This window comes from Monocercomonoides exilis (assembly GCF_001643675.1).
Source record: "Monocercomonoides exilis strain PA203 chromosome Unknown scaffold32-1190040, whole genome shotgun sequence".
NCBI classification, from domain to species: Eukaryota; Preaxostyla; order Oxymonadida; family Polymastigidae; genus Monocercomonoides; species Monocercomonoides exilis.
In genome coordinates, this window is record NW_027150577.1 from 447,017 (window position 1) to 461,274 (window position 14,258).

The following is a 14,258-nucleotide window of genomic DNA, read 5'->3' on the forward strand; positions in this document are numbered from 1 at the left end:
CAGCACAGGGAACATCAGCTTCGGTCTGCTCACAGCAGGCGACGCTGGACACGCCGGTGTCTGTGCCCTCGTCTGCGGCGTGTCACACACACTCAGCAGCAGAGGCGGCTCTTCCTCTTCGTTGTTGTTGCTGTTGCTGCTTCGACTGGCAGACGAAGGGCTGAAGCGCACCAGAGGCGACGAGAACACACAAGGCGACGTCTGCACAGCTGAGGCAGCAGACACAAATGGCAAATGTGGCTGAGGCGATTGAGAGGATTGAGACGATTGTGATGATTGAGAAGGCGACAAAGGCGGTGTGTGCAACGGGGCAGCTGAGCAGAGCGACGAGAACGAGACAAGCGAAGACGAATGAGAAGAAGAAAGAGAAGTGCTCGAAAGAGTGCGTGCCAGCTGCAGCGAGGCTGACGGAGATGTGGCTGAGGAAAGCGAGGACGGATGCACAAAAGGCGAAGACGACTGGCTCGCTGGCGATCTCAGCGAAGACGGCAGTGCTGAACGAGCAGACTCCGAAAAGCACCCGATGGGCAGCTGTGTCTGTGTGGATGGCGAAGATGAATGAGAATGTGGAAACGGAACTGAAAGTGAAGGTGAAGGTGAAAGAGAAGAGAAAGATGAAAGAGAAGAAGGTGAATTGTCTGCCTTTGCTGGATGAAAAGGAGAGGCAGGTGTTGAAGGTGTTGCATCGTGATCATCCTCAAACGAGCCTTTCTCTTCTCCCTCTGACTCACTCGGCAGAGTCATCCAGCTGCTTCTGTTGGCTGTGCTGGTTGAGTTTGTTGAGCTGGCTGTGTTGAGGGTGTTGAGGGTGCTGAGGGTGTTTGTGTGGAATGGCCCAACAAACAGGCTCCCCTCTGACGATGTTGAGAGCGTGTCCTCTTCCCATTCAGACTCTTCCGGCTGCTCCGCCTGCGCGTCTCTTTCGCTGCACTCGTAGTTCATCAGATGCAGCCGAATCTCTTCCAGCTCCTTCGCTTCGTCCGCCTCCTCTGCTTCTCCATTCTCTTCTCCACTCTCTTCCCCTGCCTCTTCCTTCTCATCCCTTTCTGTGCATTTGCTTTCTCCATCTGAACTGTATCTTTCATCATCTTCATCATCATTATCAACGTCTGATTCTTCTTTCTCTTTCTCTTTGTTGTTCTGCTTCTTCTTCTTCTTCTTCTTCCTTCTTTTCCTCTCTTCCATTTCCATCCGCTCCTTCAGCAGCCTCTCCGTCGCCTTCTCCTGCTCTTCTTCTCTCAAAAGCAGCGCTTTCATCCGCCGCGCCTCCATCTTCCGCTGCTCCTCCTCTTTCTTCTCATTCTGCAGCGCTGCCGCTGTCAGAGGCAGTGGATGGATCGCTGGCATTTCTGTCGCATGCTCCCACTCTGCCTCTTCAAACGAGCTTTCTTCATTTTCATCCATCTTCTTTCTCTTTGATTTCTCTCCTCCCTCTTCCTTCATCACGTGTCTCCGCTTCCTCTCTTCGTACTCCTCCTGCTCTGCCACCCACTCGGCCATCTCTTTCTCCAGCGCTGCCTTCTCCGCTCTCCCCCGCTCCTTCTCCCTCTCCCTCTCCTCCCTTCGCCTCTCCCTCTCCCGCTGCCTCTTCACCTTCCGCACAATCTCCCCGTGCCGACTCAGAATGCTCCGCAGCGACGCCTTTTCCGACTGAGCAAGCAAAGTCAATCAGATAAAAATAAAAAGAAGAATAAAAAGAAGAATAAAAAGAAGAATAAAAAGAAGAATAAAAAGAAGAATAAAAAGAAGAATAAAAAGAAGAATAAAAAGAAGAATAAAAACAGCATTCAGCCAAACTGTGCTGTGTGTGTCTCCTCTGCCCATCCGCAGCGGAAGCACTGGCTGTGCACACACACCCCGCTGCCGCAGCCACTCGCCCATCCAAACACATCGCCTCCTGTCTTCTTCTCTCTGCGCCTCCTCCTCCTTCTCTTCCTCCTCTTCTGTCTGTTTGCTCCTCTCCTTCAGCTCATACACCACCCGCTCTTCTCTCCCCACACGCACAACTCTTCCGCTGAAGAACTCCTTCCCCCGCGGCGCCCCTCCAACTAGCCAGCTCGGCAGACGCTGGCTGACCATCCCAAACAGCCACAAATACAACCACAACCACAAACACATCCGTCCACACAGAAAAAAAAAGAATTAAAAAAAAAATGATAAAAAAACAATTGAATGAAGACACACCCCAAAAGCGTCTCCATCGCCTCCAGCGTGTCTCTCTCGTCTGGCTGCTCCAGAACCCGCCAGCCCAGAAACATCGAGCAGCACACGCACCCCAAGCTCCACATGTCTGTGCCCACCCACTGCCTGCGCCATCACCAAAAAAAAAGCACCTGACTCGTTAAAACAACCCCAAACACACAACAAACAACACAAGCATTCATACGGATACCCCAAAATCTGCTCTGGAGCACACACACGCAGCGGCGGGCACCCAAACGCCTCGTTGTCCACAAACGCCGCGTTGCTCAGGTCCATCACGCACACCTCCGGAAACCTGCCCCGATTTTCAGGCCATCCAGTTTCCAATGAAACAGAACACACAAACAGCCATCAGCAATATCATCGTTCATCAGATGAATGAAGCACACACACACACAAAAATAAAACAAAAAGAAAGAGATGAATGCAATGCACCCAAACAGAACAGAACAACACACTCTCTGACTCCGATGCTCTGCAGCGTCAGGTTGCTGTGCCGGATCCCCATGTCTTTCAGCAGAATCAGCGCATCCAGCAGCTGCTTCACAATCTGCCCCGCCAAGCGAAAAACCAATCATAAAAAAAAAAAAAAAAAGGAAAATGAAAGAAATGTCATGTTTGGCTCTTCTGCCTCAAACAGCCCACACCGTTCGCACAAACGGGAGAGGAATCCCAAGCGGAGACTCGCGCCTGATGTATTCTTCGAGGGTGCACTTCACCCCCTCCGTCACCGTCACCACGTGCCCTGCACTCACAAACTGCTCCTTCGGCACAATGATGTTCGCCTCTCTGCGCGGGTCTGCCCTGCACACCTGTCAGAGGACAATCCCCAACAACATTCACATTTCAAACATATTTGTGTTTGCCAATTGCCACCACGAAAGCACAGTTTCCATGGAAAAGAAACAAAACAAAAAGAGCTTCAAGAAGACAGCGAACAAACACAAACAGCACACCCGCTCCAGGAGCTGGCCCTCCCGCACAGCCTCCAGCACCCCTTCTTCTGTGCCCCTCGAAATCCGCATCCCGTACCCCTGCCGCTGCCCTTTCCGCACACACCTGTACACAGGCCCTGCGTCCGTCCTGCACGACACCCCCTCCACAACATACCCCCGCGCTCCCTTCCCCCGGCTGTTCGCAAACACATCTCCCGAGCGCACAATCAGCTCCCCCACCTCATTGTCCTTCCCCATGTTCTGCACCCCGTCGCACGGCACAGTCAACGTCTGGCGTCTGCGCGCTGGTCCTGCGCCCCAACGCCCCTCCGGGCAGCAGCGCCCGTATGTGCTTGAAAGCCCCACTGTCAGCTTCTGCACCGCGTGCATCCGCCTTTTCTGCTCAAACAATACACAAAAATAAATGCGTTACGCCCATCCTTTTTCCATCTGCGGCACACCCACCTTCATCGTCTAAGGCCCTCAAAACTGTTTCCGCTCAAGGCATTACGGGGGCCTGATCATTCAAAGAGAGTAAAATAAAAAAACCCCAAAAATCAGCCCTTCCACCCATCTCTTCCCTCTCTGCATGCTACAGAACATAAGAAATGGTAAGAGGTATATTTTTGGAAATATATATATATTTTCTCACACTTTCTTTCAAGTTAATGAGAAAGAAAGAAAAGAATTGAAATGAAAACTGAAAAAACATGCCAGAATCTGGTCATTTGCGGTTGCTGAAAAGGAAAAAGGAACAAGGACAGCAAGTCCAACAAAAAAGAAAAAAAAATATCGACAAAACACAAAAAAGATACACAGAAGCACTGAAAAGGAGTGAAATGCTCTGAAATGGATTGACAAAAAAAGGAAAAAAAAAACACCTTCAAATCCAAAAGAAAGCGCCCAATAGAATATGAAACACAACAGAAAGCGGAACGGAAATAAAAAACATAATAAATGCTAATAATCCGCACTCAAAACAGACACTTGGGCTTGTCTGCTTGCTCAACTGCATTCAAACACATTCAAAACGAATTGTTGATGGTTGAATTGGTTTGGTTGGTTTGGTCTATTCAGTTGGAAGACACAGCCTCTTTCAATTCTGCTCAGCCTGCCCCGTACTGCGACGAGAACACAGACGATGTGGGTGCTGGGCTGCGCATCCCCATCCCCATCCCCATCATCTCCTTCATTCCCATTCCCATCTGCGGAGACGGACGAGGAGTGGCCCAGCTCATCCCGCCATTCCCCCTCGCCATTGCACACGGCGTGCCCGTCGCTGCTCCTCTGCCTTGCCCTCCACCCGCTGCACCCATTCCTGCTCTCCCCTCCTGCACCCCATTCATCTGCCTCATCTGCACTCCCCTTCCTCCGCTCATTCCTCCGCTCATTCCCATTCCCATTCCCATCTCCCCACCTCTTCCTCCTCCTCCTCCTCTACCTCTGCCTCTGCCTCTTCCTCTGCCCTGTCCGCTCCTCTCCAGCGCTGCCACCAGCCCCTGCCCTCTCCCTCCGCCCCGCGCGGCCACCAACGCCGCCATCTGCGCCAGCCGCGCCTCCTCCCGCTGCTTCTCTGCCAGCGCCATCCGCATCCTTCTCAGCCGCGCATTCGCCTGCGCCTCCTGCCGCTTCGCCGCCTGCTTCGCCTCCAGCTCCTTCAGCCGCCGGTGCTGCTCCTCCAGCAGCCTCATCTGCCGCCGCTGCTCCTCCACCTGCTCCACACTCAGCCCCGCCTCTGCCGCCAGCTTCTTCATCTCCCGCGCCTTCTTCTCCTCTGCCGTCTCCCCCACCCTCCCCAGCTCCACCTCTCCTCCTTTCTTCCCCACCTCTCCTCCCATCCCTGCCAAAACCACCCTCCCTCCTCTCCTCCCCCCACTGCTCTCCTCCAGCAGCACCATCAGCACCGCCGACTCCTCGTCTTCCTTCGGCCCTTCCCCGCCCGCTGCTCCTGCTGCTCCCTCTGCCCCTTCCTCCTCCCCACCCCCATCCCCATCCCCTCCTCTGTTCTGCAGCGACGACAGAACAAGCTCCTTCAGCCGCGCATCCACCACCATCGACCCCTTCCGCGCCTTCTCGCACTCCCGCTGCTCCTTCTCCCGGTGCAGCCGCTTCCCTTCCTTCGCCAGCTCTGCCCCCTTCCTCAGCCCCTCTGCCCCTGCCCCGCATCCTCCTCCTCCTCCTTCTCCCCCTCCCTCTCCTCCTCCCTCTCCTCCAACCCCAAACAGCTCTGGGAAGATCACAAGCAGCGGCTCTGCATTTTCCCGGCGCATCCGCACACGCTCTGCATATGCTGCACTCACCACATCCTCTGCTGCTGCCTCTTCCTCTGCCATCCGCTCCTCCTCCTCCTCTTTTTCCTCTTTTGCGGCTGCTTCCCTCTTCCCTTTCTCTTTCCCCTTCTCTTTCCCACTCTCACCCTGCCCTTCTCCAATCCTTCGGCGTTGTCTGTCTTCTGAGCTTCGCGGCAGCAGCAGATCATTTGGAGTGCTGCTCCTGTCTTCCCCTTCCATCTCCACACACCGCGCAGAATATGCATGAGAAGGAGATGCCTCCTCCCCTCTGCTGCCACTCCCTCCTTCCAGCAAGGGCAATTCCCATCCCTCGCCTTCTTCCCTTCCTTCCCTTTCTGCCAGGCTCTTTTCGCTTCTCCCCTTCACCCGCCTCACAGGCACTCCCTTGCACCTGTTTTGGAACTGAACAGAGACAGTTCGTCATTCGGTCACACAACACATCCAAAACAAAGAAAGAAAAAAAGAAAATATAAAATAAAAAATAAAAAATTGAATAACACAAAAATGTGCACACATAGCAGCAGCGGGGGAAGAAGTGCAGAAGAGACACATAAACAAGACTGCCCAGCGTGAGCACTGACACAACCCCGATCGATGCTGTTCCGCATCCACAGTCACAGTCACAGTCACATGACCAGAAGCCACAAAAAAAGAGAGAAGAATTTTGAAACAATAAAAACAACCGAGACAGTCCAGAAGATGAACAGACGAATGAATGAATGAAAGAGAGTGCGAACAAGAAAAAGACACACTGCTCACTCTCACAAAAGCCAGGCTGTTTCTCACCGACTGTTCTACTGCTGCATCGTAGATCATCTGCGCTGTGCAGCCTTCGTTTTCTGTGTTTGTCTTTGTGATTGTCTTTGTGTGAAGTGTTGGAGCAGATGTGCGTGAAGAAGATCGATGCTGCACGTGGAGTGCATTCCCTTCGCCACACAGCTCTGCCATTGCACTCTCAAACATGGCTGTGCACTTCTCTGCTGTCACTGCTCATTCAATAAAAGAATAATTAAATAAACAGAAATCATATGAAAAAAATGGAAAACAAAATGGAAAGCCAACAAAATAAACTCAAAAGTGCTTGTTGCACCATTGCACAACTCCTCCACACCTGCATTGTCTGACACAAAATACACGCTTTCTGCTGTGACACTTCCACCTTCTTCGCCTTCGCCTGCAACAACCATCTCGCACATCCTCCGCACCTCCCTCTGCAGCTTCCCGCTCTCTGACATGTCTCTCCGAGCTGTTCCCTCCACCACCACACACCCACACAAAGTCCCGCACCCCACGACCACCCCCAGCACCACCAGCGCCCAGTGGCCCTCCCGCATCTTCCCCAGCCGCACCCCCACCAGCAGCCAGAACAGCCCCATCACCCCGTCTGCAATCCCCACCAGCCCCAGCCCCAGCACCATCTCTGGCACTGCCACCACCCCCTCCACGCTGAACGACCACACATACACCCCCACCAGCCCCGCCGCCTCGCACAGCAGCACTGCCCCCAGCCCTGCCAGCGCTCCCCGCACAAACCGGTACCGCCCCAGCATCAGCAGCGACGACACCCCACACACAAACAGCGAGACTGCCAAAACAAACGAGCTGCACACAACAGTCCATGCTGCGCCCTTCACCCCAAACCCCTCCACACCAAATGCCTTTGCGGCCCCAGAGCACAGTTCCACGCACAACCCTCCCATCGGGTGCAGCAGCGACATCCCATCTCCTCCGCTGCCCGAAACAGCCACCTGCAATGCTTCGCACCCCAGCACCACCATCGCGCCACACACCAGCATGCACATGAAGAACTCCCCCAAAAACACATGCTTTGCAAGGCCCCGCGGCTTGCGCGCTCTGCAGGCCATCAAGCACCCCCAGCAACGCGAGTCAGCAGAAATACACATTTCCGCCAAACACGCACAAGATAAACACAGGAAAATACAAAAAGACACTGACATTAGCGCAAATAAATATGGCACACCTGTGGCGCGTGCACAGCAGCGAAGCAACCGTGGCGCACAGCACAACGCCAAGAACAGCAATCAGCACGATTTGCGGCCACCCGGGCAGCTGCCCCGGCTGCACCCCCAGGCACACGCACACCAGCAAAAATATAAGAACAAGCCCCGCCCACGTGCCTGCCACCACGTGCAGCACAAACGGGTATGTCCTTTTTCGAATTTCTTTCCTTTCAACCATCCGCCATTATGGGTCGGTCTCAGAATCAAACACTTTTTTGAAACGAAATATCTCTTGAGGAATATCACTCCAACATTTGCTTAAAAGCTGGAAATGCAGGGGAAAATGGTTAATCCTTTTTTGAAGTGAAAGAAAAGGCACTTGAACCGTTTTTAAAATCTTTTCTCAAATGTTTTTGAAATGATCCTGAACCATAGAGAAATGGCTCAATGGACGAAAACGAAAAAGCACGGCTGAGGGAGGTGGGGAACCAGTTCGTTGCACGCGGAAGGGGTGTGTGCTGTGTTGTTGTTTTGTGGGGAGATTTGATGCGAATGGCTTTGAAAATTCCTGAAAGCAGTTTTGGTGAAGCGATTGGAAGGCGGTGAGGGCTGTGCAGCGGAGGTTGCAGAGCTGGAACAGTTTGCACATGACCTGAAGTGCGAACCCATGGATGTTGAACTGTGCTCCGAAATCGGTGATTTGCTGTGTGAATTTGCGAAAACAGCGCTGAAGCAGCCGCAGGATGCAAAAGAGGAGATTGTGCGGCTGGTGAGGCGGCAGCTGTTCATGGGGAGCGTGGACCGGTGGCGCAGCGACAGAAACGACTATCACTGCCTCGAACATGAGCGCATGGCGGAGATGCGAGATGCGCTTGTTTCACTGGCTCAGATGGAAACGCTGTCTCAGGCCGCCCACGAAGATGTCATTCAGGCGTATTTTGCATTCTGCAAGAGCGTGGGCCTGCGGCAGGCGGAGTATAAGACGCTGGTGCCAGAGCTGCTGAACATTGCAGAGCGGAAGTCGCTGGTAGAAGAGACTTATGTGGAGGCTGCACAGCTGCTGTATGCCCTGACATGTGTGGTCGAAGGGGTCTTGATTCGAGGTGTGCAAGTGTTGTCCTCTTCTTGCTTCTTTCAGAAAAAATAAATTTTTGTTGATTTATTAATTTTTTTTTTTTTTTGATTGTTTGATAATTTGATGATGAGACAGTACAACTAGGAAGGCACTATTACAGCCATGTGTTTGGGCATGTGGTTGCGTTTTTGTTCCATCCGTGTGTGAATGTGGTTTCAGAAGCGATGGACGTGCTGGAGGCCTTTACAAACTGCCATCCGAGCAAAGTGGGTATCCTGAATCAGTCGACGAATGTTTTGGAGCTTCTGGTCTGGCTGATGAACGGCTATCCGCCTTTCATGCTCTGCAAGCCGACCAGCTGTGCTTCCTTTGCCTCGGCTATCCCATCGACATCGACATCATCAACAACATCGATCCAATCGGAGAGTCAGTCGTCAGTATCGATGCCTTCTGCTTTTCCAGCTTCATCCAGCGAGTTTTATTCGCTCCAGAAAAAGTTCCAGGAGCTGCCAGCACTTTCGATGGATGCTGCAGATTATCCTCCGATTTCTTCGCCTTTTCCGCCACGGCATCCGAAGTTCTGCCAATGGCCATCTGAGTGCATCGAGTCGCCACTTTATCCTGCAGATGAGCGCGATGAATGGTATGTGTTTGGGAGATTCCTGATTTTTGCTCATTGTTGATAATGCAATCAGTTCATTTCAAAACGATATTTTGGAGGATATCTCTTTTTTTCTTTCTTCCTTTCTTTCTTTTCTCATGTTATTTTCATTTATTTTGGAAATGTTTGAATCTGTATTTCTTATCCTCAACACTTTTGTGCTGTTCACCATGTTCAGGTTGCACACATCAGCATCAGACAGACTTGTGATGAACACAATCAATGTGATTGACAGCTTATTCAGGTTCGCTTCACGGGAAAGTGCGAGAGAGCATGTGGTGGGTGAGATTGGTGTGGAAGAAGAGCAATCACAAAGCAGCATTGGAAGGAAGGAAGAGTGTGTTGATGGTGCTGCGATTGGCAGGAGAGGAAAATCAGAAGTGAACGAGGCAAAGGAAGGGTCAGGGTGTGAAATGAAAAGGAGGAAGAGAAAGGGGAAAGCGAAGGATTGTGAAGTGGCAGACGGAAGAATGGAGGAATGTGGAAGAGGGCCTGTGAATGGAAGGTATTATGCAGTTGTGTTCTGCACAGATGGGTTTGTGGCTGCTTTGACAAGGCTTTTTGAGCAGAAGAGGGTGATGGCATGTTACAGCTACTTGCTGTTCACCATCTTTTGCAGTGTTCTGGAAGACGGGAGCGACAGGGATGTTGTGGAGTGGATTGGGCAGACGAGGTTTATGGAGATGGCAGCCAGCCATCTTTTCGATGAGCGAGTGTTTCTGCAAGACAACGGATGCTTTGTGTTTGTGGAGATGCTGTGGGAAGTGCTGCTCAGCAGAAGAAGAAGGGCAATGAAGGAGATATCGAGCGCGATGGAGGAAGAGAGGCTGAAGGTGAGAGAAAAGGAAGGTCACAACAGAACAGCTCAAGAAAGGCAGGCAAACAAGAAGATGCGAAAAAGAGGGAGCAGTTCGCACAACAGCAAGGGGGATGGTTCTGGAGGCAGCGGAGAAGAAGACGAAGAATCTCAACAAGTAGAGAAAAGAGGAAGGAAGCACAGCAACAGCAATGCAAAGGGGAAAAGGGTGAAAGACCAGCAGCAGGAGAAGGAGAGGCAGCGAGCAGAGCGAAACGAGAAGAAAGCAGAGATGGAGCAGGCGAGAAGGCGGAAGAAGGAGAAAAAGGAGATGCGAATAAAGAGGAAGGCGCTGGAGGTGTGCGTGTGGTCGATGGATCTGCTGGAGGAAGAAGGGATGGATGATTTGGTGGTGATGGTGAGGCATGTGATGGTCGAGCTGCTTTGAAGGCTGGCAGCAGGAAGGAAGAAGCTGGCTGCTATTTCTTTGGGTGCACAGGCAGTGATTGCTGGAAGGTGGAGAAGTGGTGGAGGATGTGCTGCTGCAAATGAAAAGAGGAAAAAGGTTTTTGGAGGCTCTTTCAAAGATGCAGAGTTGTGGCTCATCTTTTGGAAAGAGAAAATTGGGGATGGAATATATTGAAGAAGAGAAAAGAGAGGAAGTGGTTCTGCCAAGTTGTGAATTCGATTGGAGCTACTTCTTCTTTTTTGTTGTTGTAATTGTTTTGTTCCAAATTTCTGAGGAGAGCGAAAAGTGGAGTCTGTTCGTTGTTTGAAAGATGCCTGCTGAATGCAGGTGCTGTTCATTGGTGTTGATTTTGTTTTGTGTGGCATTCTGGAGTGAAGCAGCACAACTTGGAATGCTTGCGATTGTGGTTCGTGCTGCTCTGTTTTTCCATTCTTTTGTTGTTTTGACACTTTTGTTTTTTCCATTTCCAATGTCCTTATGTTTTGGGATTCTTCAGTTGTTCACTTTGCATTTGTGCCTGTTCTTTCAAAAAAATTTGATTTGTGTGCCAATCAGCAAGCATTGCTTCTCCGAGCCCTTTTTGTTGGAGGGTTGTTTTGTTTTCCAAAACAGTTTGCAACTGCCTCTTAAATACATTATACGAGTCTCATTTGCTTCTTTCAAGACAGAATAAATCACTCAAAAAAAAATTTATAAAGAAAACTCCATTTTGTAAAAAAGCAATTTCAGCAAATAAGAATGACAATTTCATTTCCAAACCGAATAACTGTCCAAACTTCGAAAATGCTATTCATTCATTCAATATTTCTATATTTTTTCTCTTTGAATTTTTATCTTAATAATATTAAAAATCGTATTCTTGTTCAAAATGAGCATTTTCATCCATTTTCTTCATTCAAACTCTATCCGTATAATACACGTAATATATATTCTTTATCCCTATAACTGCTGCGTTTGATGAGATTATTTCAATTTTTCTTTTCAATGTTTCGCCTTATGGTATGATCAGTCTATTCTTTTTTTTTCCTCGTTTTGCAGTCTATCTGGGAAGCAGTGGCAAATGAAGCTTCTGACTGTTATCCTGGGATGCACGCTGAGTATTTGGCGGTGCCTTGCAGCGGACAATGTGTATTTTGTGCAGGAAGGCGGGAAAGGCGATGGGAAAACGATTTTTGGCCCTTCTCCGTCTGTGGAGGCAGTTGCCAGCCATTTGCTACAAGACGGCAACACAGACGAAATAGAGATTGTTATTGTGGAGGGGGCGTCTGGTTTTCGAGGCAGTCGCGCACATTTTGGGAGCAATGCTTCTGTCAGAATATGCGGGGCTGTGAGTGCGCGGGAGGGGGTGAGCAACGGGCAGGAAAATGCAGCCATAACGTGTGCGGTGGGGGGATGGGAAGATGGCAGCCTGTACGAGTACCATGCGCGGTTGGAGTTCAGGAACGTGTTTTTTGTTTTATCGGGGTGTGGCGAAGGCCAGGAAGGAGCAGACAGAGATTGTGCGGTGATAGCATCGGAGGCGAGGTGTGGAGAGAGGTTGGGGCTGAGGGCGTGCTGCTTCAAGGGAGCAGGCGGAGCGCAGGGTGTGGAGAGCGTGATGGCTCATCTTGTGAAGGTGACCAGCGGGAGCCTGGTGCTGGACGATGTGCGGTGCGGGGCAGGCAGCAACTCGCCGCTTGTCTTCGGGGTGAGTCCGTTTGCGGTGAATGGGGGCGATTCTGTTGTCCTTCGGGATGTGTCGCTGAGCCGAATTGTGGTGAAGGGGAGCGATTCGGCTGTTGTGTCGGTGGTTGGGCCAGACGCGAAGGCGCTTGAGGTGACCATAGAGCGGTGCGTGTTTGATCGGTGCGTGTCTGAGGCTTCGCGGACAGCAGGGGCGGTGAGTGTGACATCGCGGCACGAGCACAGCCGGTTTGTGGTTGGAGAGGAGGGGAAGACGAGATTTGAGGGGTGCTGTGCGCCTGCAGGGAAGGCGGAGAGCCTGTGGGTGGAGCTTGGAGGCGAGGCAGCAGAGACAAACTGGGGACTGTGCGACGGGTGTGTGATGTTTTCAGCGGAAGATGGTGCTGGGGAAGGGGAGAAGGGAGCCAAGCCGTTGTTCTGGGTGGTGGTTGGAGCGCTTGAGTTTTGCGGGTTTGGAGGATCAGGCACATCAGGGACAGACGCACTCTGCTCGAGGGCATTTGCGATCATTGACACAGAAGGCAGCGGGAAGGGAGACGAGAGAAGAGAAAGCAGGCAGAATGGCGAGCAGGAGGCGATTGGAGCGAACAACATCAAAAGCACCGAAAGCACTGAAAGTGCCAAAAACATGAACGGCATTGGTGGGAGTGGTGTTGAAGCAAAGCAGAGTGGGGCAGGGATGGGAGGGTTGGGAGGGCTGGGTGCAGGCGGAAACAGCATCACGTCGCTGCCGTCGTTTGTGGTGATGCTGATTGTGCTGATAATAGTGATACTGTTCCGACTGCGGCTGGTGACGGTGGCGCAGCACACGATTGTGGCGGTGGAGGAAGAGGAGGAGACAGCGACAGAGGACGATGCGCTGGCAGAGCTTGCGCAAGGGCAGAAGATGGCAGAGCGGGGCAGGGGCGTGGTGCGGCGAGAGGTGGGGCCGGGCGGGAAAGGGCCGGGGGTGCAGGGGAAGGCAGCAGCAGAGGCAGAGCTGAACAGGATGAAGAAGAAAGGGAAAGGGCCGGGAGGCGAGGGAGGCGGGGGAGCAGGGGGCGTGGGGGGAGACAAGAACTTTGGGAATGTGCGGCTGAGCGAGCGGGGGAAGGCGATCGAGAAGGCGATGCAGAAGTTTGTGATTCCCGAGAGCCAGCTGCTGAACTCGAAGCATCTGGCGAGCGGGGGATTTGCGGATGTGTTCACGTGCGACTGGAACGACACGCGGGTGGCAGTGAAGCGGATGAAGCCGACGCTGCCGGACCGGGAGCTGGAGAACTTCCTGATAGAGATGGAGCTGATGAGCAAGCTGCACCACCCGAACCTGGTGCGGCTGGTGGGGTGCGGGTTCCGGCCGTACTTTATTGTGATGCAGTATGTGTCGCGGGGGTCGCTGCACGACCTGCTGGTGGACCACCGGACGCCGCTGACGTGGAAGATCACGCGGCAGTTCTCGCTGGACATTGCGAAGGCGCTGTGGTACATGCACACGATGAAGACGCCGATGACGCACCGGGACATCAAGTCGGGGAACATCCTGGTGGACCGGGACTGGTCGCTGAAGATGACAGACTTTGGGCTGTCGCGGCCGGAAGACCCGCCGGATCTGGTGGTGGTGAATGTGCTGGGCACGCCGCAGTGGACGGCTCCGGAGGTGCTGAAGCGGAAGCCGTACTCGCTGAAGGCGGATGTGTACAGCTATGCGATTGTGATGTGGGAGCTGATCAACCGGCGGGTGCCGTACCAGGGGAAGAACCTGCTGGAGATTGTGAACCACGTGGCGAACAAGAAGGGGCGGCCAGACATGCCGGCGAAGCTGCCGCCGCACGTGATTGTGCCGTTCAAGGAACTGATGGAGAGGGCGTGGGACCACGAGCCGAAGAACCGGCCGTCGATGCGGGACATTGTGAACGAGCTGCTTGCGATGCCTCCCGAATGAGCATTTCAGATGAAGGGCGGTGGAGGGGGAGAGGGAGAGGGAGGGGAAAAAGAAAGAGGGGGTTGCATTGGTGGTGGTTGTGGAAGTGGTGGTGCTGGCAACTCTCTCTCATTCTCTCTCATTCTTTTTTCTTGGTTGTTCGTTTTTCTTTTTAAAATGGGAAGAGTTTTGTGGCAGAAGCAACATCAATGGCAGGATTGAGCACTTCACTGGTGTGTGTTGGGTTGGCGGTGTGCTTGCAATGCGAGCACAGCTTTGGGTGTG

The 14,258-nt window shown here is 52.4% G+C and overlaps 4 protein-coding genes across 4 annotated transcripts; 2 read left to right on the plus strand and 2 right to left on the minus strand.

The window, feature by feature from the left end:
* Positions 1 to 1,572: 1,572 nt before the first annotated feature.
* Positions 1,573 to 3,608, minus strand: MONOS_7643 (uncharacterized protein; the record flags this gene model as incomplete). The annotated part of the gene is made up of 7 exons (XM_067877987.1): positions 1,573 to 1,650; positions 1,798 to 2,071; positions 2,185 to 2,497; positions 2,661 to 2,752; positions 2,850 to 3,014; positions 3,159 to 3,536; positions 3,603 to 3,608. 6 exons carry the CDS (start codon positions 3,606 to 3,608, stop codon positions 1,970 to 1,972), a joined length of 1,056 nt encoding a protein of 351 aa, XP_067724625.1. The 3' UTR covers positions 1,573 to 1,650; positions 1,798 to 1,969.
* Positions 3,609 to 3,767: 159 nt separating this feature from the next.
* MONOS_7645 (uncharacterized protein) lies at positions 3,768 to 7,332 on the minus strand (the record flags this gene model as incomplete). Its single annotated transcript, XM_067877988.1, has 4 exons — positions 3,768 to 5,830; positions 5,943 to 6,025; positions 6,181 to 6,414; positions 6,540 to 7,332. The coding sequence occupies 4 exons, from the start codon at positions 7,330 to 7,332 to the stop codon at positions 4,244 to 4,246; spliced, it is 2,697 nt and encodes an 898-aa protein (XP_067724626.1). The 3' UTR covers positions 3,768 to 4,243.
* A 488-nt stretch (positions 7,333 to 7,820) lies between these two features.
* Positions 7,821 to 11,243, plus strand: MONOS_7646 (uncharacterized protein). The gene is made up of 4 exons (XM_067877989.1): positions 7,821 to 7,900; positions 7,968 to 8,492; positions 8,600 to 9,107; positions 9,304 to 11,243. The coding sequence occupies exons 1-4, from the start codon at positions 7,837 to 7,839 to the stop codon at positions 10,367 to 10,369; spliced, it is 2,163 nt and encodes a 720-aa protein (XP_067724627.1). The 5' UTR covers positions 7,821 to 7,836; the 3' UTR covers positions 10,370 to 11,243.
* Positions 11,244 to 11,450: 207 nt separating this feature from the next.
* MONOS_7647 (putative tyrosine kinase domain protein) lies at positions 11,451 to 13,994 on the plus strand (the record flags this gene model as incomplete). The annotated part of the gene is made up of 1 exon (XM_067877990.1): positions 11,451 to 13,994. One exon carries the CDS (start codon positions 11,451 to 11,453, stop codon positions 13,992 to 13,994), a length of 2,544 nt encoding a protein of 847 aa, XP_067724628.1.
* Positions 13,995 to 14,258: the final 264 nt, after the last annotated feature.